Source organism: Accipiter gentilis, chromosome 2 (genome assembly GCF_929443795.1).
Source record: "Accipiter gentilis chromosome 2, bAccGen1.1, whole genome shotgun sequence".
NCBI lineage: Eukaryota > Metazoa > Chordata > Aves > Accipitriformes > Accipitridae > Astur > Astur gentilis.
The window spans coordinates 54,386,617-54,407,686 of NC_064881.1; the positions used below are offsets into that span (position 1 = coordinate 54,386,617).

Consider the following 21,070-nt stretch of genomic DNA (forward strand, 5'->3'; position numbering starts at 1 on the left):
TAGAGCTTCGACCTCCGTTTTGTACTCGGGGCCGGCGCTGGAGCAGCCTTGTACATACGCGTGGAGAGTTTCCACGACTTTTTAGGAGCTGTAACGAACCTCCCGCCTTCCCCGCCACTTTTCCCGGGGAATTTTTTGAGGATTTGAACGATGTTCCAGGAAAAAGCACAAAAGGCACCGGCCGCTCCGCACTTCACAATAAATAAAGAAAAAAAAAAAAATAAAAGTTAAAAAAAAAATGACAAAAAAAAAAAAAACTAAAAAAAAAAAACCAAAAAGAGAAAGGGGAAAACCTGCACCCCACGGCTGAGTCTCTCTTTCCGGGCCGCCCCACGGGACCCCTTGCCCCACGGATCCCCCCCCACGGGGCCCCACAGATCCCACGGGACCCCTCGCCCCATGGATCCCCCCCCCCCCCGGGGCCCCACAGACCCCACGGGACCCCTCGCCCCACAGATCCCCCTCCCCATGGGGCCCCACAGATCCCACGGGACCCCTCACCCCACGGATCCCTCAGACCCACAGACCCCCCCGGGCCCCCCCAGCCCCACAGATCCCCTGCCCCATGGACCCCCCGGGCTCCCCCAGCCCCCCCCCAGGACCCCCAGCCCCCCTGGGTCCCCCCAGCCCCACGGATCCCCCATGTGCCCCGGGGAGGGTGAGGGCACCCCTCGGGCCCCACTGGCGCTGTGGGGTGACGGGTGGGAGGGTGCTGGGGCCGGGGGCTGGGGGGCTGGGGGGGGGCCGCGCCGTGGGTGCAGCCACGGGGACGGGGGGGACAAGGGCAAGGACCAGCGGCCGGGGGCGAGGAAGACCACCCAGGGGTGAGGGTCAGAGCACGGGGCTGGCCGGGGAAGCAGGGCCAGGGGGTGAGGGTGAGGATGAGGATGGGCAGGAGGACCAGGGGAAGGCCCAGGGGATGGCGACCTGAGGATGAGGAGGGTGATGAGGACCAGGGGATGAGGGCCTGAGGCTGAAGATGAGGTGGGAAGGGGGAGGACCTGAGGATGGGGACCTGGAGGTGCTGAAGGAGGTGGTGGGGACCAAAGATGGAGCCCTGAGGATGAGGAGGGTGATGAGGACCAGAGGACAAGGACCTGAGGATGAGGAGGGTGATGAGGACCAGAGGATGAGGAGGGTGATGAGGACCAGAGGACGAAGGCCTGAGGATGAGGAGAGTGATGAGAACCTGAGGACAAGGACCTGAGGATGAGGAGGGTGATGAGGACCTGAGGACAAGGACCTGAGGATGAGGAGAGTGATGAGGACCAGACGACGAACACCTGAGGCTGAAGGTGAGGTGTGAAGGGGGAGGACCAGAGGGTGAGGACCTGGAGGTGCTGAGGAGGGGCTGGTAAGGACCAGAGGACAAAGACTTGAGGAGGATGAGGAGGGTGATGAGGACCTGAGGACAAGGACCTGAGGATGAGGAGGGTGATGAAGACCAGAGGACGAAGGCCTGAGGATGAGGAGGGTGATGAGGATCAGAGGATGAGGAGGGTGATGAGGACCGGAGGACGAAGGCCTGAGGATGAGGAGGGTGATGAGGACCGGAGGATGAAGCCCTGAGGATGAGGAGGGTGATGAGGACCAGAGGACGAAGGCCTGAGGATGAGGAGGGTGATGAGGACCGGAGGACGAAGCCCTGAGGATGAGGAGGGTGAAGAGGACCGGAGGATGAAGGCCTGAGGATGAGGAGGACACGCCGAGGACGGGGACCAGCAGGCAAGGGCTGGAGGAGAAGGACGAGGACGGGAGGGTGACGGGTTGGGGGGGGCGGCTCGGGTACAGAGCTGGGGGGGGACGACTTTGGGGGGGGGGTGAGGGTCTGTGGGGCCGGGCTGCAGGTTTGGGGTGCTGGGGGTGGGGCAGGGCCGTGGGGTGCAGCCTGTGGGGCTGGGGCGAGGAGTGAGGGGCTCCGAGCGTGGGGAGGGGGCTCCAGGCGTGGGGGGGGGGGGGCAGGCTATGGGGTGCAGGGTGTGGGGCTGCATTTACCTCCGTAGCACCCTGCCGGACCCCCCCAGCCCCACGGCCTCACCGTGGGGCACCCCACAGCCTGGGCAGGGGGGTCCTTCCCCCCCCCAGGCCCCCCCCCCCCCCCCACCGCAGGCAGAGGTCCGACCCCCCGCCCCGGCCCCCCATCAAGGCCGCGCTGCCCCACAAATAGCAGCAGGACCTTGCCCCCCGCTGCCCCCGCGTATTTTTAGCCCCAGCGTCGCCGCCGCTCTGCGTGGGATGGGACGGGACGGGACGGGACGGGACGGGACGGGGGGGGGTGAACCCCTCCTGCCCCGCCGTGGGGCTGCCCCACAGCAGGGCGAGGGGCAGCGGTGAACACCTCGGCCCGGTGGGGTGGTGGGTCAGGGGGTGGCGGGTGGGGGGTGCTGTGGGGCTGGGTGCCGTGGGGATGGGTGCTGTGGGGGTGCTGGGTGTGTGGGGTGCTGTGGGGTGCTGGGTGGTCAGGGTGCCGTGGGGCTGGGTGCTGTGGGGTGCTGGGGCTGGAGGCTGTGGGTGGGGTGCTGGATCAGGGGGCCGTGGGGTGCTGGGTCAGGCTGTGGGGTGCTGGGTGGTCAGGGTCCTATGGGGCTGGGTGCTGTGGGGTGCTGGGGCTGGGTGCTGTGTGGGACTGGGGTCCCATGGGGCTGGGTGTGTGGGGTGCTGTGGGGTGCTGGGTCAGGGTGCTGTGGGGTGCTGGGTGAGGCTGTGGGGTGCTGGGTGCTGTGGGTCAGGCTGCGCAGGGCTGGGCGCCCGCCGAAGTGGGGAGTGCTGGGGGGGGCTCCCCTCGGCTCTGGGGGGGTCCGTGGGCCCCACGCGTCCCCCGGGGGCCGGCGTCACGGCGGGGGGGGGACGCCCCGCGCCACGTCGGGAGCGACCTTGGCCTTGGGGATATAAGGGGGACGCGGCGGCGGCGCCGGGGGCCGGATCCGGACGCCGAACCATGAGAGCCCGGAGCTGGCTGTGGGGCCGGGGGGGCTGGCGAGGGCTGTGCTCGGGGGGGGCCGGGGGGGTCCCCGGGGCCGTGCAGCCCTTCGAGGCCATTCCCCGCGAGGGCTGCAACCGTTGGCTCAACCTCTACCGCGTCTGGCGCAGCGGCGGCTTCCAGGACTTCCACCACCGCATGGAGGACAGCTTCCAGCGCCTCGGACCCATCTACAGGTCGGGGGTGGGGTGGGGGTGTCCCCATGCCCGGGGGGGGTCCCCAGCACCCCCAGGGTGGCAGCACCCCCTTGGTTGGTTGTTCCCTGTTGACCCTGTCCCATCTTGGGCGGTCCCAGCACCCCCAAAGTGGCAGCACCCTTTGGTTGGGTGGTCCCGGCACCCCCAGTGTGGCAAGACCCCCTTGGTTAGGGGGTCCCCATGGGCCCCATCCTGTCCCAGGATGGTCCCAGCACCTTCCAGGCTGGCAGGACCCCTCGGTTGGGTGGTCCCTGTTGACCCCGTTGACCCTGTCCCATCCCGGCCGGTCCCACCACCCCAAAGGTGGCGGCACCCCTCAGTTGGGTGGTCTTGCTTGACTCCATCCCATCCTGGGTGGTCCCAGCAACCCTAGGGTGCTGGAACACCCTTGGTTGGGTGGTCCCCATGGATTCCATCCCAGGGGGTCCCAGCACACTCCAGGGCAGCAGCACCCCTCGGTTGGGTGGTCTCAGTTGACCTCGTCCCGTCCCGGGTGGTCCCAGCACCCCCAAAGTGGCAGCACCCCCTCGGTTGGGTGGTCCCTGTTGACCCTGTTGACCCCGTCCCATCCTGGGGTGGTCTTGGCACCTTCCAGGGTGGCAGAACCCCTCAGTTGGGTGGTCCCTGTTGACCCTGTTGACCCCGTCCCATCCTGGGGTGGTCTCGGCACCTTCCAGGGTGGCAGAACCCCTCAGTTGGGTGGTCCCTGTTGACCCTGTTGACCCTGTTCCAATCTGGGGGCGTCTTGGCACCTTCCAGGGTGGCAGGTCCCCTCGGTTGGGTGGTCCCCCTTGGCCCCGTTGACCCCATCCCATCCTGGGGGTGGTCTTGGCACCTTTCAGGGTGGCAGGACCCCTCGGCTGGGTGGTCCCCGTTGACCCCGTTGACCCCATCCCATCGCGGGGGGTTCTTGGCACCTTCCAGGGTGGCAGGCCCCCTCGTTGGGGTCCCCGTTGGGCCCCCTCGTTGGGTCCCCGTTGAGCCGGTTGACCCGGTCCCACCCCGGGGACCCCCCGCCCCAGGTGGCGGGGGTTGACGCGGGTGCCCCGGCAGGGAGCGGGTGGGCACCTACGACTGCGTCAACGTGCTGCTCCCGCGGGACGCGGCCCAGCTCTTCCGGGCGGAGGGGGTCTTCCCGCGGCGGATGGGCATCGAGGCCTGGAGCGCCCACCGCCGCCTGCGCAACCACAAGTGCGGCGTCTTCCTGCTGTAAGGGGGGCACCGGGGGGGAGGGGGGGGCAGGATCGCGGGCAGGGGGTGCGCAGGGCTGGGGGGGCACCGGGGGGTGCGGCTGGGGGCCCTGGGGCTTCCCTGGGAGCTTGGGGTGGTGCGGGCAGGGCGGTGCGGGCAGGGCGGGCAGCATGGGCAGGGCAGGGTGGGCAGGGCAGGGTGGGCAGAGGCAGCACGGGCAGAGCAGCGCAGGTCAGCCCAGGCCACGCAGGCAGCACGGGCAGGAACGGGCAGGATGGGCAAGATGGGCAGCGCGGGCAGGAACGGGCAGGAACAGGCAGGATGGGCAAGATGGGCAGCACGGGCAGCGCAGGCAGGAACGAACGGGCAGGAACGGGCAGGGATGGGCAGGATGGGCAAGATGGGCAGCGCGGGCAGGAACGGGCAGGATGGGCAGGATGGGCAGGAACAGGCAGGATGGGCAGCACAGGCAGGAATGGGCAGGAACAGGCAGGATGGGCAGTGCGGGCAGGAACGGGCAGGATGGGCAGGATGGGCAGTGCAGGCAGCGCGGGCAGGAACGAACGGGCAGGAATAGGCAGGAACGGACAGGATGGGCAGGATGGGCAAGATGGGCAGTGCAGGCAGTGCAGGCAGGAACGAACGGGCAGGAATGGGCAGGAACGGGCAGGATGGGCAAGATGGGCAGTGCAGGCAGTGCAGGCAGGAACGAACGGGCAGGAATGGGCAGGAACGGGCAGGATGGGCAAGATGGGCAGCGCGGGCAGGAATGGGCAGGAACGAACGGGCAGCATGGGCAGGAACGGGCAGGATGGGCAGGAACGGGCAGGATGGGCAGGATGGGCAGCGCGGGCAGGAACGGGCAGCGCGGTGAGGGCGCCCGACGTCCCGTGCGGGCAGGAACGGGCAGGCGTGGCGGTCGGACCGCCTGGCGCTGAACCGGGAGGTGCTGAGCCCGGCCGGCGCCCGCAAGTTCGTGCCGCTGCTCGACGCCGTCGCCCGCGACTTCGCCGCCGCCATGTGCCGCCGCGTGCGCGAGACCCCCGGGCGCGCCCTCACCCTCGACCTCCACCCGCTCCTCTTCCGCTTCACCCTCGAGGGTGCGTGGGGGGGGGGGACACGCGGGACCCCCCGGGACCCCCGGGGAGGGGGGGGTGGCAAAGGGGACCCCCCCCAGCCCCGGTGCTGGGGTGGCGAGAGGGTGCGGACCCCCAGCCGGGACCTTGGCGGGGAGGGGGGAGAGTGGGGACCCCCACCCTGCACCCCAGGGGATGGGGGGGACAGTGGGACCCCCACCCTGCACCCCGAGGGATGGGGGGGACTGTGGGACCCCCACCCTGCACCCCAGGGGATGGGGGGGACAGTGGGTCACCCAAGACCCCGGTGGGGGGGGACAGTGAGACCCCCACCCAGCACCCCGGTGGGGGTGTGATGGTGGGACCCCCACCCAGGACCCCAGAAGATGGGGTAGGGGGTGACAGTGGGATGGGGGGGGGGGTCGTAGTGGGGCACCCAAGACCCTGGGGGGGGGGACACAGTGGGACCCCCACCCAGGACCCTAGAGGATGGAGGGGGGGGGTCAGCGGGCCACCCAAGACCCTAGAGGGGGGGCACGGTGGGACCCCCACCCAAGACCCTAGAATATGGGGGTGGGGAGTTAACAAGGCCCCCCCCCCACCCCAGCACCGGGGTGCTGAGCGGGGTGTCCCCCCCCCCCCCAAATTCTGGTCGCAGCCAGCAGTTACGCACTGTACGGGGAGCGGCTGGGGCTGCTGGGGGGGGCGGCGGCGGGGGGGGCGCAGGCCTTCATCGGGGCGCTGGAGACGATGCTGCGGACCACCCTGCCGCTGCTCTTCCTGCCCCCCCCCCCTGCTGCGCCGCCTGCACCCCCCCCCTCTGGCAGGAGCACCTGCGCGCCTGGGACACCATCTTCCAGCACGGTGGGTGCTGGGGGGGCCCCAAAAAAACCCACCCCCCCCCGACCCCTCTAGGGGTCTCTAAGCATGGGGGTGGGGGCGGAATTGGGGAGGGGGGGTGCTTCTGGGGTGTCCCGGCATGGGCTGGGATGGGGGGGGGTGCTGGGTGCCCCCCCCACACCCCGTGGGACCCCAAGTTGGGGGGGGGGGGCTGAACCCAGCCTGAGCATGGGGGGTGCAGGAATGGGGAGGGGGGGTCTTCTGACCCTAATAGTGGGGGGGGAGTGGGGTGTCTTCTGGGGTGACCCCAAGCACGGCGGGGGGGGGGTCCCGGGGTGCCCCCCCCACCTCGTGTGACCCCCAGCACGGTGGGGGGGGGGGGGTGTCCTGGGGTGCCATGTCCCCCCCCCCAGCAAGGCTGGGCACCCCCCCCCACCCCCCCAGCACTCTCAGGGTGGGGGTCTGGGTGTGTATCCCCCCCCCCCCCCAAGTTTGCTGTGTCCCGTCCCCCCCCCGCAGCCGACCAGAGCATCCAGCGCATTTACCGGGAGTTCTGCCGGGGGGGGCCGGGGGGGTACGGGGGGATCCTGGCGGAGCTGCTGCTGCAGGGGCAGCTGCCCCTCGACTCCATCAAGGCCAACCTCACCGAGTTCACCGCGGGGGGGGTCGACACGGTGGGTGCGGGGGGGCCTGGGGGGGGGTGTCCCCGGGGGGGGGGAAGGGGGAGCCTCGGGGGGGGGGGTATGGGGCAGGGGGAGGGGTGGGGGGGTGGGTGGGGGGGTGTAAAGGAGGGAGGGGGCCATGGGGGGGGAGTAGGGGGGGGGGTCCTGGATTGGGGGGGGGGTCTGGGGGGGGTGGGTCCTGGGTGGGATCGGGATAGAAGGGTCGGAGGGGGGATGCTGGGGGGGGTCCGGGTGTGGGGGGGTGCTGGAGGGGGTCGGGGTGGGGGGGGTTTTGGGGGGGGGCGGTCAGGGTGGGGGTCTCGGGTGGGATGAGGATAGAAGGGTCGGGGGGGTCGGGGTGGGGGTCTCGGGTGGGTTCCAGGTGCGGAGGGGGTCGGGGTGGGACCCTTGGGGGGGGGGTCAGGGTGTGTGGGGGGGTCAGTTTGGGGTCCCGGGGGGGGGGGTCCAGGTGAGCGCGGGGGTCCTGCTCCGGCTCCCGGAGCGGTGTGTGGTGAGGGTGGGGGTCCCGGGGGGGGGTGTGGGGGTCCCGGGGGGGGGTGCTCTGACGCTGCCCCCCCCCAGACGGCGATGCCGCTGCTGTTCACGCTGTTCGAGCTGGGTCGGAACCCGGGGGTGCAGCGGGCGCTGCGGGCCGAGCTGCGGGCGGCGGAGGGCGGGGGGGGGGCCGGGGGGGGGCGGGGGAGGGGGGCGCCGGGGGGGGCCGGCGGGGACCCCGGCCGCTGCCCGAGCTCCTGGGCGAGCTCCCGCTGCTGCGCGCTGCCATCAAGGAGACCCTGCGGTGGGTACTGGGGGGCACTGGGGGCGCGGGGGGGGCGCTGGAGTCTGGGGACTGGGGGGGGGCTGGGGAGGCTGGGGGGGCTGGGGGGCACTGGGGGCACTGGGGGGCACTGGAGTCTGGGGACTGGGGGGGGCTGGGGGGCACTGGGGGCACTGGGGGGGCACTGGAGTCTGGGGACTGGGGGGGGCTGGGGGGCACTGGGGGCACTGGAGCCTGGGGACTGGGGGGGGCTGGGGGGCACTGGGGGCGCTGGGGGGGCACTGGAGTCTGGGGACTGGGGGGGACTGGGGGGCACTGGGGGCACTGGGGGGCACTGGAGTCTGGGGACTGGGGGGGGCTGGGGGGCACTGGGGGCACTGGGGGGCACTGGAGTCTGGGGACTGGGGGGGACTGGGGGGCACTGGGGGCACTGGGGGGCACTGGAGTCTGGGGACTGGGGGGGGCTGGGGGGCACTGGGGGCACTGGAGCCTGGGGACTGGGGGGGGCTGGGGGGCACTGGGGGCACTGGGGGGCACTGGAGTCTGGGGACTGGGGGGGACTGGGGGGCACTGGGGGCACTGGGGGGCACTGGAGTCTGGGGACTGGGGGGGGCTGGGGGGCACTGGGGGCACTGGAGTCTGGGGACTGGGGGGGGCTGGGGGGCACTGGGGGCGCTGGAGCCTGGGGACTGGGGCAACTGGGCGAGACTGGGAGGCACTGGAAGGGTACTGAGGGGATGCAGGCTGGGGGGGGACTGGGGGGCACTGGAGTCTGGGGACTGGGGGGGACTGGGGGGCACTGGGGGCACTGGGGGGCACTGGAGTCTGGGGACTGGGGGGGGCTGGGGGGCACTGGGGGCGCTGGGGGGGCACTGGAGTCTGGGGACTGGGGGGGACTGGGGGGCACTGGGGGCACTGGGGGGCACTGGAGTCTGGGGACTGGGGGGGGCTGGGGGGCACTGGGGGCACTGGGGGGCACTGGAGTCTGGGGACTGGGGGGGGCTGGGGGGCACTGGGGGCGCTGGAGCCTGGGGACTGGGGCAACTGGGCGAGACTGGGAGGCACTGGAGGGGTACTGAGGGGATGCAGGCTGGAGGGGGACTGGGGGGCACTGGAGTCTGGGGACTGGGAGGGCTGGGGGGCACTGGGGGCCACTGGGGAGTACTGGGGGTAGTGGGGGGCTGGGGGCTGCGGTGGGGCTGGGGGGCTTCTCGAGGGCACGGCCCCCCCCAGCGTGGGGCCCTGGAGGGGTTGGGGGCACTTGGGGGGGGGGCCCTGGGCAATACTGGGGGATCTGGGATTCCTCGGGGATGCTGGGGGGCAGTGGGAAACCCCTTGGAGCCCCCCCCCCAATTCCCCCGTCTCCCCCCTTGCAGGCTGTACCCGGTGGGCATCACAGTGCAGCGCTACCCGGCCAAGGACGTGGTGCTCCACAACTACCGCGTGCCGGCGGGGGTGAGCACGGGGGGGGGTCCCGGGGGTCCCGGGGGGGGTTGTCCCGGCGCTGACACCCCCCCCCGCTCGCAGACGCTGTGCCAAGTGGCCCTGTACGCCATGGGCCGCAGCCCGGACGTCTTCCCCCACCCCGAGCGCTACGACCCGTCCCGTTGGCTCGGCAAAGACGACACCAGCTTCAGGGCGTTGGCCTTCGGCTTCGGCGCCCGCCAGTGCATCGGCCGACGGCTCGCCGAGGCCGAGATGATGCTCTTCCTCATGCACGTGAGTGGGGACCCTCCCCCCCCCGCAATGCGCCCCTCCCCCAGCAGCCGGGGGTCCTGGGGCCCCCCACGGTTGGGTTGGCTTGACCCAACATCGGCTTGACTCAATCGCTTGGCTTGATCCAATGACGTCTCGACTTGACCCGACGTCTTGGCTTAACCCAACATCTTGGCTTAACCCAATGTCTCGGCTTGACCCAACGACTTGGCTTGACCCAACATTTGGCTTAACCCAATGGTTTGGCTTGACCCAATGACATCTTGATGTGACCCAATGACGCCTTGACTTGACCCAACGTCTTGGCTTGACCCAACGTCTCGGCTTAACCCAACGTCTCGGCTTGACCCAAGTCTTGGCTTGACCCAACGTCTTGGCTCCCACCAGGTCTTGCGCAACTTCACCATCGAGGCGGTGTCCACCGAGGACATCCGCACCGTCTTCCGCTTCATCCTCATGCCAGAGAAGTCGCCCCTGCTCACCTTCCGGACCCTCGACTGAGCCGGGGGGCCCCTGGGGGGGGTCCCAACCCCAGTGCGACCCCCCCCACGGTCCCCCCGTGCAGGGGACAAGATGGGGAGAGCTGCGGGGATGGGGCGGTGGGGCAGGACTCCGTGGTCGCCCAAGTGTGGTGGGAAGTGGCATGTAAATCACATGCAAATGAGCTGCCCTGGCCGCTGATGGGAGCGGAGCAGGCAGGGGACCCCCAAACCCCCAATAAAGTCTTCGTGCAGGCAGAGCGCTGGCCTCATCTGGGGGGAACAAGGGACCCCAAACGGTGGCGGGATGGGACAGGGGCCCGATCCCCACTGGGGGCACCCCCAAAAACGGGGCGGGGGGCTGCACAGAGATGCCTCGAAAAGATCCTTTATTGAAAGCCACCCCCGGGCTGGGCAGCCCAGCGCCGGCTGGGGACCGTGGGCCGGTGACGGTGTCCCCAGGGTGGGGGGGGGGTCTAGAAGAGCCGGAGCAGGAACTCGGGCCCCCAGTCGAGCGCGGTGTGGGTGACGGCCAGCGCCACGGCCCCCAGCGTGGCCGACAGCCCCCAGACAGCCACCTTCACCAGCGGGTTGCGACCGGCGGCGGGCAGGGGGATGGCGGCATCGCCCCCCGCCCCGGCCGGCTCCCGGCGCTGCCGGCGCAGGACGGCGTCGGGGCGCTGGCAGGACGCGGCGCGTTGGAAGGCACCGAAGGACTGGATGGCGATGCTGCGACGGGGCAGGGGGGAAAGAGGGGGACGCGCCGGGTCAACCTTGGGATTGGGGGTGGTGGTGGGGCGGGGGGTCCGGCGCCCCCAGAACTCACCTTTTGTGGTGCTGCCGGGAAAGGCGCGCGTGGGGGTGCCGTTGGAAAAGCTCCTGCGCCCGCGACACCAGGCGCTCGTAGGGCAAATCCCGCGGGATGCGGGAGAGGAGCTGGTGGAGGCTGGGCATGTCGCAGGGGGCACCCAGCACCTCCTCCTCCCGGTGCAGGACCACCTACCGACGGCACCCACCGCCTTAGAGACCCCCGCCTCGCCCAGACCTTGGGTGTCGGAAGGGGGGGGGGGGGTCATCCTCGGCGCTTACCGCGGCGGCAAAGTAGACGGGCATGAGTGGGTGGGAGGCGAGGAAGAAGTCGAAGAGCCGCAGGGTGTGATGGAAGTCGGTGAGGACGTGGCCGTACCAGGTGATGAGCCAGCTCAGGGCGAAGACGGTGCCCACCTCGGCCCTGCCGGCGCCCAGACGGGACGGTGAGGGGCGACCGGGGGGGATGGGGGTCACCCCACACGTGTGCGTGTCCCCCCCCGCCCCCGCCGGCCTGTCTCCCATCGCCGTACCTCTGCATGAAGTCGTGGAGCCGGGGGCTCTCGCGCTGCAGCAGCGGCATGAGGTAGTTGAGGATGTGCTTGGTGCTGTCCATCGTGGGGTCCATGAAGTCCCTGGGGGGGACACGGGGCGGGGGGGGACACACCCACCCACCCACCGGGGTGGTGGCACCGGCACACCCCCCCCCCCCCCGACCACCGGCATCCCAGGCAGGGCGGTGGCATCACCCCCCGGCACCGTGGGGGGGACGCCGGGGCAGGGTGGTGGGTCCCGGGGGAACGCCAGGGTGGGCTGGGGGGTCCTTGGGGGGGGTCTGGGATGGCTGGGGGGAGTCCCGGGGGGATGCTGGGGCAGGCTGTGGGGGTCCTGGAGGGACACCAGGGTGAGTCGGGGGGGGCAGAGGGGACGCTGGCATGGGCTGGGGGTCCCAGGGGGATGCTGGGGCAAGTGTGGGGGTCCCAGGGGGATGCTGGGGCAGGTGGGGGGTCCCGGGGGGATGCTGGGGTGGGGTGGGTGTCCTGGTGAGACTCTGGGATGGCTGGGGGTGGTCCCACAGGGACACTAAGGTGGGCTGGGGGTCCTGGGGGGACACCACAGTGGGTGGGAGGGGTCCAAGGGGGGGACGCTGGCATGGGCTGGGGGTCCCAGGGGTATGCTGGGGCAGGTGGGGGGGGTCCTGAGGGGATGTTGGGGCAAATGGGGGGGGTCCCAGGGGGATGCTGGGGCAAGTGGGGGGGTCCTGAGGGGATGTTGGGGCAAATGGGGGGGGTCCCAGGGGGATGCTGGGGCAAGTGGGGGGGTCCTGAGGGGATGTTGGGGCAAATGGGGGGGGTCCCAGGGGGATACTGGGGCAGGTGGGGGGGTCCCAGAGGGATGCTGGGGCAGGTGGGGGGGTCCCAGAGGGATGCTGGGGCAGGTGGGGGGGTCCCAGGGGGATGCTGGGGCAGGCTGGGGGTCCTGGGGGGACACCAGGGTGGGTGGGTGGGGGGGACGCTGGCATGGGCCGGGGGTCCCGGGGGGAATGCCGGGGCAGGTGGGGGGTCCCGGGGGCGCAGCAGGGCGGGCGGGGGTCCCGGGGGGTTACCGGAGGTGGTGGGTGGAGAGCTGCTCGAGCAGGGGGGCGGCGCGGCGCTGGCCCAGCACCAGGAGCAGGGTGAGGGCCACGTCGTGGTAGCCCTGGTAGTAGTGGAGCTGGGGGTGGGCGCGCAGGACGTGCAGGATGAGACCCGCCAGCTGCTCCTGCAGCACCCGCCGCTGCTCCGCCGGCATGCCTGGGGGGGCAGCACCCGCTGCACACCGGGGGGGCCCCAGCCCCGTCGCCCCCGACACGCAGCCCCCGCGGGGAGATCCCCCCCAGCCCGGGCACAGCCCCTCTGTAGCGCCCCCATAGCCAGGCACAGCCCCCCCCCATCGCGGAGCCCCCCCACACCCAAGAGCAGCCCCCCCCAACCCAGGCAAGCCCCCCTCTATTGGAAAGGCCCCCCAAATCCAAGTACAGCCCCCCCCATCGCAGAGCCCCCCCATACCCAAGTGTAGACCTCCCCCAACCCAGGCAAGCCCCCCTCTATTGGAAAGGCCCCCCAAATCCAAGTACAGCCCCCCCGCATTGCAGAGACCCCCTCATACCCAAGAGCAGCCCCCCCCAACCCAGGCAAGCCCCCCTCTATTGGAAAGCCCCCCAAATCCAAGTACAGCCCCCCCCCCCATTGCAGAGACCCCCTCATACCCAAGAGCAGCCCCCCCCAACCCAGGCAAGGCCCCCTCTATTGGAAAGCCCCCCAAATCCAAGTACAGCCCCCCCCCCATCGCAGAGCCCCCCCAGAGCCAGGCCTAGCCCCCCGCCCAGCAAGCACAGGCACCCCCATTGCAGCCCCCCCCCCCCCAGGCAGTTCCAGCCCCCCCAGCCCCGGCACTGAGCCCCCCCAGCCCGTGGGGGGGTCCCGGACTCACCGGGGGGGAAGCGGGGTGTCGAGCGAGCCACGTCCAGCAGAACCTGCCCCCGGTCCCGGTGGTCTTGGAGGGCGGGGGGGGCTGCGGGGGGGCACGAGAGAAGGTGGGGGGGGGGAACAAAACCCGCACCGCCCCGGGTGCTGTGTCGGGGGGGGGGGCTGGGAATGGAGGGAATGGGGATGAGGGGGGAAATGGGGTGGGGGGTAAAGGGGGGGAATGGGGGAGTTTAAATGGGGGGGGAATGGTGGGGTGAGGGGGGTGGGGATGGGGGAAATGGGGTGGGGGGTAAAGGGGGGGAATGGGGGGAGTTTAAACGGAGGGGGAATGGGGGGGGCTGGGGGGCTGGGGCTGGGGCAAATGCGGTGGGCGGGTAGGGAACGGGGGGGGGGGAAACGGGGAGGGGGGCGCCAGCCCATTGCGCCGGGCCGAGGCTGATCAGGAATGGGGTGTAAACCAGGGCCCCGGCCTCCCTGCGCCCCCTCCCCAGCCCGCCGTGCCCCCCCCCCCCCTCGCCGTACCTGGCCGGGGGGGCAGGTTGCAGGGGTCGACGCTGAGCAGCCGGGGCCAGACCTGGGGGCGCAGCTCGGGGCAGAGCCCCCCCTCGCCCAGGGCGGCCGCCCGCAGCCCCTCCAGCCCCACCGGGTCGCTGCGCAGCGCCCGCAGCACCTGCACCCGCTGCCGTGCCCGCCGCCCGCACCGCCCCGACGCTGCCGGGCAGGCACGAGGGCACCGTCGGCACGGCACGGCACCGCGTGGCACCGCGTGGCCCCGTCGACGCGGCAAAGCGCGGCACAGCGCGGCGCGGTCGGCGCGGCGTGGCGTGGCACGGCACGGCCGGCGTGGAGCGGCACGGCGAAGCGCGGCACCGCAGTGGCCCGCGCGGCACGGCGCGGCACGGTCGGCGTGGCAGAGCGTGGCGTGGCGCGGTACGGCACGGCACGGCACCGCAGTGATTCACACGGCGCGGCACTACGACGGCTCACGAGGCACGGCATGGCAAGGCCAAAGCGGAGCGGCACGGTCGGCGCGGCACGGCACCGCGACGGCCTTCATGGCACGGCACGGCGCAACGCGCCACGGCGTGGCACCACGGTGGCTCATGCGGCACGGCACGGCCAACGCGGCGCGGGATGGTCGGCAGGGTACGGCGCGGCGTGGCATGGCACCGCGGTGGCCTTCACGGCACGGCTGGTTCGGCATGACACGGAGCGGCACGGCACGGCGCGACGTAGCATGGCAAAGCGTGGCACGGCACGGCACGGCACGGCACAGCGGGGCCCACCCCCCCCCCCCCCAAAAAAAAAAAACCCTCTATTTTTGGGCACCACAGCCCACCCCCCATCACAGCCCCCCGAATGCCCCCCAGCCCCCCAGCCAGCACCCCCCCCCCCTAAAAAAGCCCTCCGCAACCCAGTGCGACCCCCAGCCCAGCCCCTCCCCCTGCCCCCCAGCGCAGCCCCCACTGCCCCCCCCGAGCCAGACACCCCCCCGCCGCCCCCCCGGCCCCCTTTTGCCCCCCCCCGGGCCCAAACCCCGCCCCCCGCGCCCCCCAGTCCCCCCCGTTCCCCCCAGTCCCCCACCCCCCCTCACCTGCGCTCCCCCCGCCGCTCATCGCCCCGCCGCCCCGCCCCCTCCCTTTCCCCGCCCCCCCCTCGCCATTGGTCGCCCCTCCCCGCCCCCGGCCGCGCCATTGGTTCCCTCCGCCGCCCCTCAGCGGAGCAGAAGGAGGAGGGGACCGAGTTGGGGCGGTGGGCGTGTCGCCACCAGCGGGGGATTCTGGGAGTTGGAGTCCCGCCGCGCCCCGCTCCTCCCATTGGTCGGGAGGGGCGGGGAGGGGGAGGGGGGCGGGGCGGTTGCCAAGGTTACAAAGGCCGTGGCGGGCGGGGGGCGCGCTACGGTGGCCGGGAAGCGGCGGCGGCGGCGGCGGCGGCGGGGCCGGGGTCGGGCCCAGCATGGGCGACCGCGGCGGGAGCGGGGGGGCCCGGAGGAGACGGGGGGCGGCGGGGGGGGGCACAGCGGCGGCGCGGCACAGCCCCGGCCCCGGGCAGGGGGACGGCGGCGGTGACCCCGCTCACGACCCCGGCGGAGATTTCAGGTAACGGGCCGCAACGCGCACGCCCCCCCACCCCCACCCCGGTGGTCCCGGGACCCCCCTCCCCTTCCCCGCCGCTGTCCCGTCCCCCCCCCGGTTCCTCTTGCGACACGGCGGGGCCCTCCCCGGGCGGGAGCCGCTTCCTGGGGCGCCGGTGGGCCCCCCCCGGTTGCTGCCGGTGTCCCCATCCCCGCAGCCGGGACCCCCCACACCGGCTGGGGGGTCTTGAACCCCATAACCCCCGGGACTGCCCCCCCCCCCTTCCCTGGGGTCTGAGCCTGGGGGGGGGCTGTGACCCTCCGCACCCTGGGGGGGTCCCACTGTCCCCCCCGGCCCCCCTCGGCTGGCCTGGAGGGGGGGGGGGGCAACGGCTTGTCCCCACGGGGGTTTGTTTGGGGGGGGGGGGGCTAAGTTGGGTGCTGGGCTGTGACACCCCCCCCCCCCCCCCCCCGGTGCCTCAGGTGGCAGCGGCTGCCCCTGGTTGGGGTCCCCCTGCCCTGGGAGGGGGGTCCCATCCCCTGGGGACCCAAATCCACGTCACCTAAACCCCCCAGGAGTGTGTGTCGTGTTCCCCCAGCACGGGGGGGGGGGTGGGGGGTCCTGCTCTGCTCCCCCCCCCCCCCCCCCAGGCAGGAGCGAGGGGCTGTGGGCCGGTGGGTGAGCCCTGCCTGTGATAACACCCCAAAAACAGAACTGCACCCCCACACACTCCCCTTGGGGGGGAGGGGGGGGCAGGATCGGTCCCTGACCCCTCCGCAGCCCCCCCCCCCCCCCCCCAGCCTTATCTGGGGCGGGGGGGGGGACTCTGAACCCAGCCCTGGGAGCTGCCCGCCCTGCCTGCAACTCCGGGCTGCGCCCAGCCCTGGCACCGCTCGAACGTGCCTGGGACACCCCCGTCCCCGTCCCCTCCCGCGGGGGTGGAATCGTGTCCCCACGCACTGGGGGGGGCCCTCTACACCCCCCACCCCCCCGCCATGCTCCCCTCCTGCCTGCTACCTGCCCGTCCCGGCGCTGCCCTCCCGCCTGCAGCCCCCCCAACCTGTTACAAAATCCATGGGGGGGGGTTCCACCCCCCCTCTTCCCCAAAAATTTCCCATTCCTGTCCCCAAGGCGCTGCCGGGGTCCCTGGGGTGGCTCTGGCTGTGTGCGTGTGACCCCCCCCACGCTGACCCCACCGCCGCTGTGTGTGTGTACCCCCTCCCCCATTTGCCCCCCCCAAGGTGTCACAAGGTGCAGGAGTCTCTGCTGAGCTCGGCCAGCGGCTACAGCAACTACCGCGGCATCCTCAACTGGTGTGTGGTCATGCTGGTGAGTCGGAAACGGGGACTAGGGGGGGGGGGAACCCCCATGTCACACCGGACCGAACCCCCCCGGCAGCACGACCGCGGCTCTGGCGCGGTGACGGCTAATCCACCGGTGTGGTTTTAATTCAATTAGCGGGTGAAAGCCGGCAGAAGGGACTCGGCTGCGGCCGATTAGCTCGGCCACCGACGGCGGTTGTGCCACGACGGGGTCGCCGGTCTTCCCTGGCACGGCGGCGGTGGCGGTGAGGGAGGGGGGGAAAGGCGTGAAGTTCCCCCTCCCCGGGGCGACCGTGGTTGCGTGGCGGCCGTCGTTTCTGGGCCGGCGTGTGACTCACCGCGCCGCGTGCCGCAACCCTTGCACAGACTCGTGGCACCGGTGACGCAAGAGCGTTCCTGAGCCGGCCCCAACCCCGGGGTTCCCCGGGGAGGGCACCGGGGGTCCCCGGGGAGGAGGTGGGGGCTGTGTCGTGTGTGTCCCCCCCCCCCTCTCCTTCCACCGCCCCCAGCACCTCCTTCCTCTTCCAGGTCTTGAGCAATGCCCGGCTCTTCCTGGAAAACCTCATCAAGTGAGTTGGGGGGGGGAACACGAACATCGGGGGTGTCATCGATCCCTGGGGTCCCGCTGGAGGGATCCTGAGGGGCTGTTGGGGATTTGGGGGGAGCAGGGGGTGTCCCCGTGGGGGAACGGTGGTGCGGGTGGGAGTGCACCCCCAAGCGCCGTAGTGGGTGTCCAGGGGGGCCCATCTGGCTTCGGGAGCTGGTTGCTCAGGTGTGTCCCCCCCTCCACACAGGTACGGGATCCTGGTGGACCCCATCCAGGTGGTCTCCCTCTTCCTCAAAGACCCCTACAGCTGGCCCTCCCTCTGCCTGATCATCGGTGAGTGCCCCCCCAGGAATGGGGGGGGCTGGCGAAGCCCATCACCCCCACTCGGGGCCGTGGGGACGCAGTCCTGCCAGCTCCAACGCCTTCCTCCTCCTCCTCCTCCTCCTCTTCTCTTTACAGCGGCCAACATCTTCGTGGTGGTGGCCCTGGCCCTGGAGAGACGGCTGGCAGTGGTGAGCCCCCCCGGGGGTGCTGGGAGCCCCCTCCCCGTGCCTGGAGGGTCCCCCCCTGCGCCCCCCACCCCGGTTTCACGTCTCCCTCCCGCAGGGCTCCCTCTCGGAGGGGGCGGGGGCCGCCCTGCACACCCTCAACCTGCTGGCCATCCTCTGCTTCCCCGCCGGCGTCGTGCTGGTGATCACCTCCATCACCCCAGGTGAGGGGAGAGGAGCCGGGGGGGACACACAGGGACAGGATCCAGGCTCGCCCTGGGGTTGGGGGGGGTCAGGATTGGGCCCTGCCCCCCCCCCACCCCTTCTCACCACCTCTCCTCTCCCCGCAGTGGGGGCCGTCTTCACCCTGGCCATCTACACCATCATCTTCCTCAAGCTCTTCTCCTTCAGGGACGTCAATAAGTGGTGTAGGGAGAGGAGGGAGGTGAAAACAGCCCCCCCGGCCCCCGAGGACAGCTCGGCACCAGGTACGGCACCGGTGGGGGGTGTGGGCGGGGGGGGGGGGGGGGGTGGCTTCATCCTGCCTGGGGGGGGGCTCACATCTCCCTTCCCCTCTCCCAGCCAAGAAAGCCAACGGGGATGTGGGGAGGAACGAGGTCACCTACCCGGCCAACCTCACCTACAGGAGTAAGTGCCACCCACAGACACCTGTGTGGGGGGGTCCCCGACCCACCGGGGGGGTCCTCAGACCCCCAAGGCACAGGGGGGGGTCCCCGGGTCTGCGGCCGCCTGTCCCCACGTGTCCCCTCCTCGCAGATCTCTACTACTTTCTCTTCGCGCCCACCCTGTGCTACGAGCTGAACTTTCCCCGCTCCCCCCGCGTCCGCAAGCGTTTCCTCCTCCGGCGCCTCTTTGAGATGGTGAGAGCTGGGGGGGGTGGGTCCTGTGGGGGGGTCCTGCTTGGGGGGGGTTGGGGCTCAGGGTTGGTGGGAACCTGCTCTCTGCTTCCACAGCAAAGCCAACAGGACTTGGCGGGGGGGGTTGTCCCTGAAATGGGGGGGGGTGTCCCTGAGATGGGGAGGATGATGGGGGGGTCCCCTGAAATAGGGGGGTGGTGGGAGTCCTTGAGATGGGGGGGCCGGGGGCTGCCAGGTCCCGTCCCCCCTCCCCCGACAGCTCGGTCACTGCCTCTGTCTTCCAGCTCTTCTTCATCCAGCTGCTGGTGGGGCTGATCCAGCAGGTACGGTGGGGGGGGGGGCTTCACTCTGGGCCCCTTCCCTGGGGGTCGCTGGGGGCTGAGCTGGGCCCCCTCTTCCCTTCCCATCACCCACGGGGGGGGGGGGTCTGTCCCCGGGTAGCCGGGGGCTCTGCCAGCACGGGGTAAGGGGGGGGGCCGTTGGCCCAGGCTCCAGCGGCGTTTTCTGTTCCAGTGGATGGTGCCCACGATCCAGAACTCCATGAAGCCGTTTCGGGTGAGTGATGGGGGCCCCGGGGAGGTTTTTTTTTGGGAGGGGGGGCAGAAGCTCCCCCCCTGCCTGGCCTCAGTGGGGCAGAAGCTGTCCGGCCCCCAGAGCCAGTGCCAGGATCCGGCCAAGTTGCCCTCCCTCCCACATTTCGAGCCCCCCCCCCCCCGGGACAGCCCGGTCCCTGCCTGCCCTCTTCCCGGGTGACTGTGGGACAGGGGTGACGGGAGCCGATGCCTTGCAGGACATGGATTATTCCCGGATCATCGAGCGGCTCCTGAAGCTGGCCGTGAGTACCCCTGCTGGCCCCCCTGCCCTGTGGGGGACACACACAGCCAGCCCCCCCCCCCCCCTTTATTCCTCACGGCTTCTGCCTCCCCCCCACCAGGTCCCCAACCACCTCATTTGGCTCATCTTCTTCTACTGGTTCTTCCACTCCTGCCTGAATGTGGTGGCCGAAGTGATGCAGTTCGGGGACCGGGAATTTTACAGGGACTGGTGGTGAGTGGGGGGTAAAGGAGGGGGGGAGTCCCCTCCTGTCCCCGAGCAGGGACGGGGATGCGGCAGCTCCCGGTTGCGGCTCACCGCCCTCTCTTCCCCAGGAATTCGGAGTCGGTGACCTATTTCTGGCAGAACTGGAACATCCCCGTCCACAAGTGGTGTCTCAGGTACGTGGGGGCGCAGGGAGGGGACTGCCCTCTGTGTGTGTCCCTGCTCTGGGGGGCTGCGACGCTCCCGGGACCCTGCGCTAACGGGGGGTGCTGCTTCTCAGGCACTTCTACAAGCCCATGCTAAAGCGGGGGGCCAGCAAGTGGGCAGCCCAGACGGCCGTTTTCCTGGCATCTGCCTTCTTCCACGAGGTCAGTGCTCCCTCCCGGCGCTGGGGGGGCGCTGCCTGGCTGCTGCCCCCCTCCCTAACCCCCCCAAGTCCCTGCCTGAAGCTCCGATTGCTCCCAGTCCGGGGCCGGAGCTGATGCTGTGTCCCCACAGTACTTGTTGAGCGTCCCCCTGAAGATGTTGCGGCCCTGGGCGTTCATGGGGATGGCGGCGCAGGTAAGCGAGAGCCCTGACTCGTGCTGGGTCCCCTGGGAAGGGGGACAGGAGTTTGGGGGGGGTGGTGGGGTGGTCCTGCAGGCGCCCGAGGTTGAGCCCCGCTTTGCTGTGGGGCTGATGCTGCTCCCCCTGACACGCTCCATCCCTTCCAGATCCCGCTGGCCTGGTTCGTCTCCAAATTCCTCAGGGGTAACTATGGGAACGCGGCCGTCTGGATATCCCTGATCATCGGCCAGCCCATCGCCGTCCTGATGTACGTGCACGACTACTACGTGCTCAACTATGAAGGCAACCAGTGAGGCAGTGGTCCGACGGCCCCTCCCTCCCCGGTGAACCCCCACTGGGGTGCACAGACCCCCTCAGACTGTGCTGGTGCCGCCGTCCTTGTGAATCGAATGTCGGATCAATGCAATAGCTCCTGGGGCATGGAGGGGGGGGGCACACATGGACCCCCCCACCGCTCAGCCCTGGGGGGAACAAGGGGGGGACTGGGCAGGAGGGAGGCAACAGCGGACCCTGTCCAGCCCCAGCTGCCCACCCCCCCCGCCCCCCCCAAGTTTGAAGCGGCTGCCTGCCCGTGAAAGGCACTTTAAGGGACTGGGACCGTCCTATCCATCCCCATCCCGCTCACTGGGTTTAGCGGGGGGGTGTCCCACCCTGGCTCTGTCACCCCCAGAGCCTGGGGGGTGGCCCTGGCATGACCGCCCCCCTTGCCCACGGTGGCCGTGCTGGCTACGAGCCCCGGGCCCCGCTTCCTCCGTCCCTGGTCGGCTGCCCATGCAGGCAGCTGCCTGTGGTTGCCCGTGGCCCTGCTGCTGCCTCCCAGCCTTGCTCTGGTCTCACTCAGCCACTTTTTAACCCTTCCAGATTGTGTATCTCTCTCAAATACTGAGTAATTAAAAGTGTCTTTTTTTTTTCTTTTTTTTTTTTTTCCCCCCCAAGCCTGGCCTCAGCCCTGTTCCTCACT

The 21,070-nt window shown here is 71.0% G+C and overlaps 3 protein-coding genes across 5 annotated transcripts in view; 2 read left to right on the forward strand and 1 right to left on the reverse strand.

Moving 5' to 3' along the window:
- The window catches only part of FBXL6 (F-box and leucine rich repeat protein 6), a 64,516-nt gene that overhangs the window by 6,776 nt on the left and 36,670 nt on the right, over positions 1–21,070 (forward strand). The gene's annotated exons all lie outside the window — the stretch shown is intronic.
- LOC126048019 (TBC1 domain family member 20-like) lies at positions 10,301–14,193 on the reverse strand. Its single transcript, XM_049822400.1, has 8 exons — positions 13,992–14,193; positions 13,717–13,905; positions 13,199–13,279; positions 12,333–12,519; positions 11,260–11,361; positions 11,009–11,150; positions 10,746–10,918; positions 10,301–10,648 (listed from the first exon to the last, which is right to left on the reverse strand). The coding sequence occupies exons 1-8, from the start codon at positions 14,191–14,193 to the stop codon at positions 10,396–10,398; spliced, it is 1,329 nt and encodes a 442-aa protein (XP_049678357.1). The 3' UTR covers positions 10,301–10,395.
- On the forward strand, positions 15,115–21,020 carry DGAT1 (diacylglycerol O-acyltransferase 1). Its single transcript, XM_049820273.1, has 17 exons — positions 15,115–15,293; positions 16,511–16,598; positions 17,120–17,160; positions 17,386–17,471; positions 17,598–17,650; positions 17,745–17,850; positions 17,977–18,114; positions 18,209–18,274; positions 18,404–18,507; positions 18,789–18,827; positions 19,018–19,059; positions 19,295–19,339; positions 19,439–19,551; positions 19,653–19,718; positions 19,823–19,910; positions 20,041–20,103; positions 20,256–21,020. Exons 1-17 carry the CDS (start codon positions 15,151–15,153, stop codon positions 20,400–20,402), a joined length of 1,428 nt encoding a protein of 475 aa, XP_049676230.1. The 5' UTR covers positions 15,115–15,150; the 3' UTR covers positions 20,403–21,020.

What these genes read in the sequence shown, in the direction of transcription:
- LOC126048019 (XM_049822400.1), bottom strand. Translation starts at nt 14,193, where the DNA reads ATGCCGTGCCTCGTGAGCCGTCGTAGTGCCGCGCCGTGTGAATCACTG. An exon ending in CTCTCCACCCACCACCTCCG is followed by an intron (nt 11,362 to 12,332) that starts GTAACCCCCCGG and finishes TGTCCCCCCCAG; the next exon opens with GGACTTCATGGACCCCACGA. An exon ending in CTCCACGACTTCATGCAGAG is followed by an intron (nt 11,151 to 11,259) that starts GTACGGCGATGG and finishes GGGCGCCGGCAG; the next exon opens with GGCCGAGGTGGGCACCGTCT.
- DGAT1 (XM_049820273.1), top strand. Translation starts at nt 15,151, where the DNA reads ATGGGCGACCGCGGCGGGAGCGGGGGGGCCCGGAGGAGACGGGGGGCG. An exon ending in ACTGGTGTGTGGTCATGCTG is followed by an intron (nt 16,599 to 17,119) that starts GTGAGTCGGAAA and finishes TTCCTCTTCCAG; the next exon opens with GTCTTGAGCAATGCCCGGCT. An exon ending in GATCACCTCCATCACCCCAG is followed by an intron (nt 17,851 to 17,976) that starts GTGAGGGGAGAG and finishes CTCTCCCCGCAG; the next exon opens with TGGGGGCCGTCTTCACCCTG.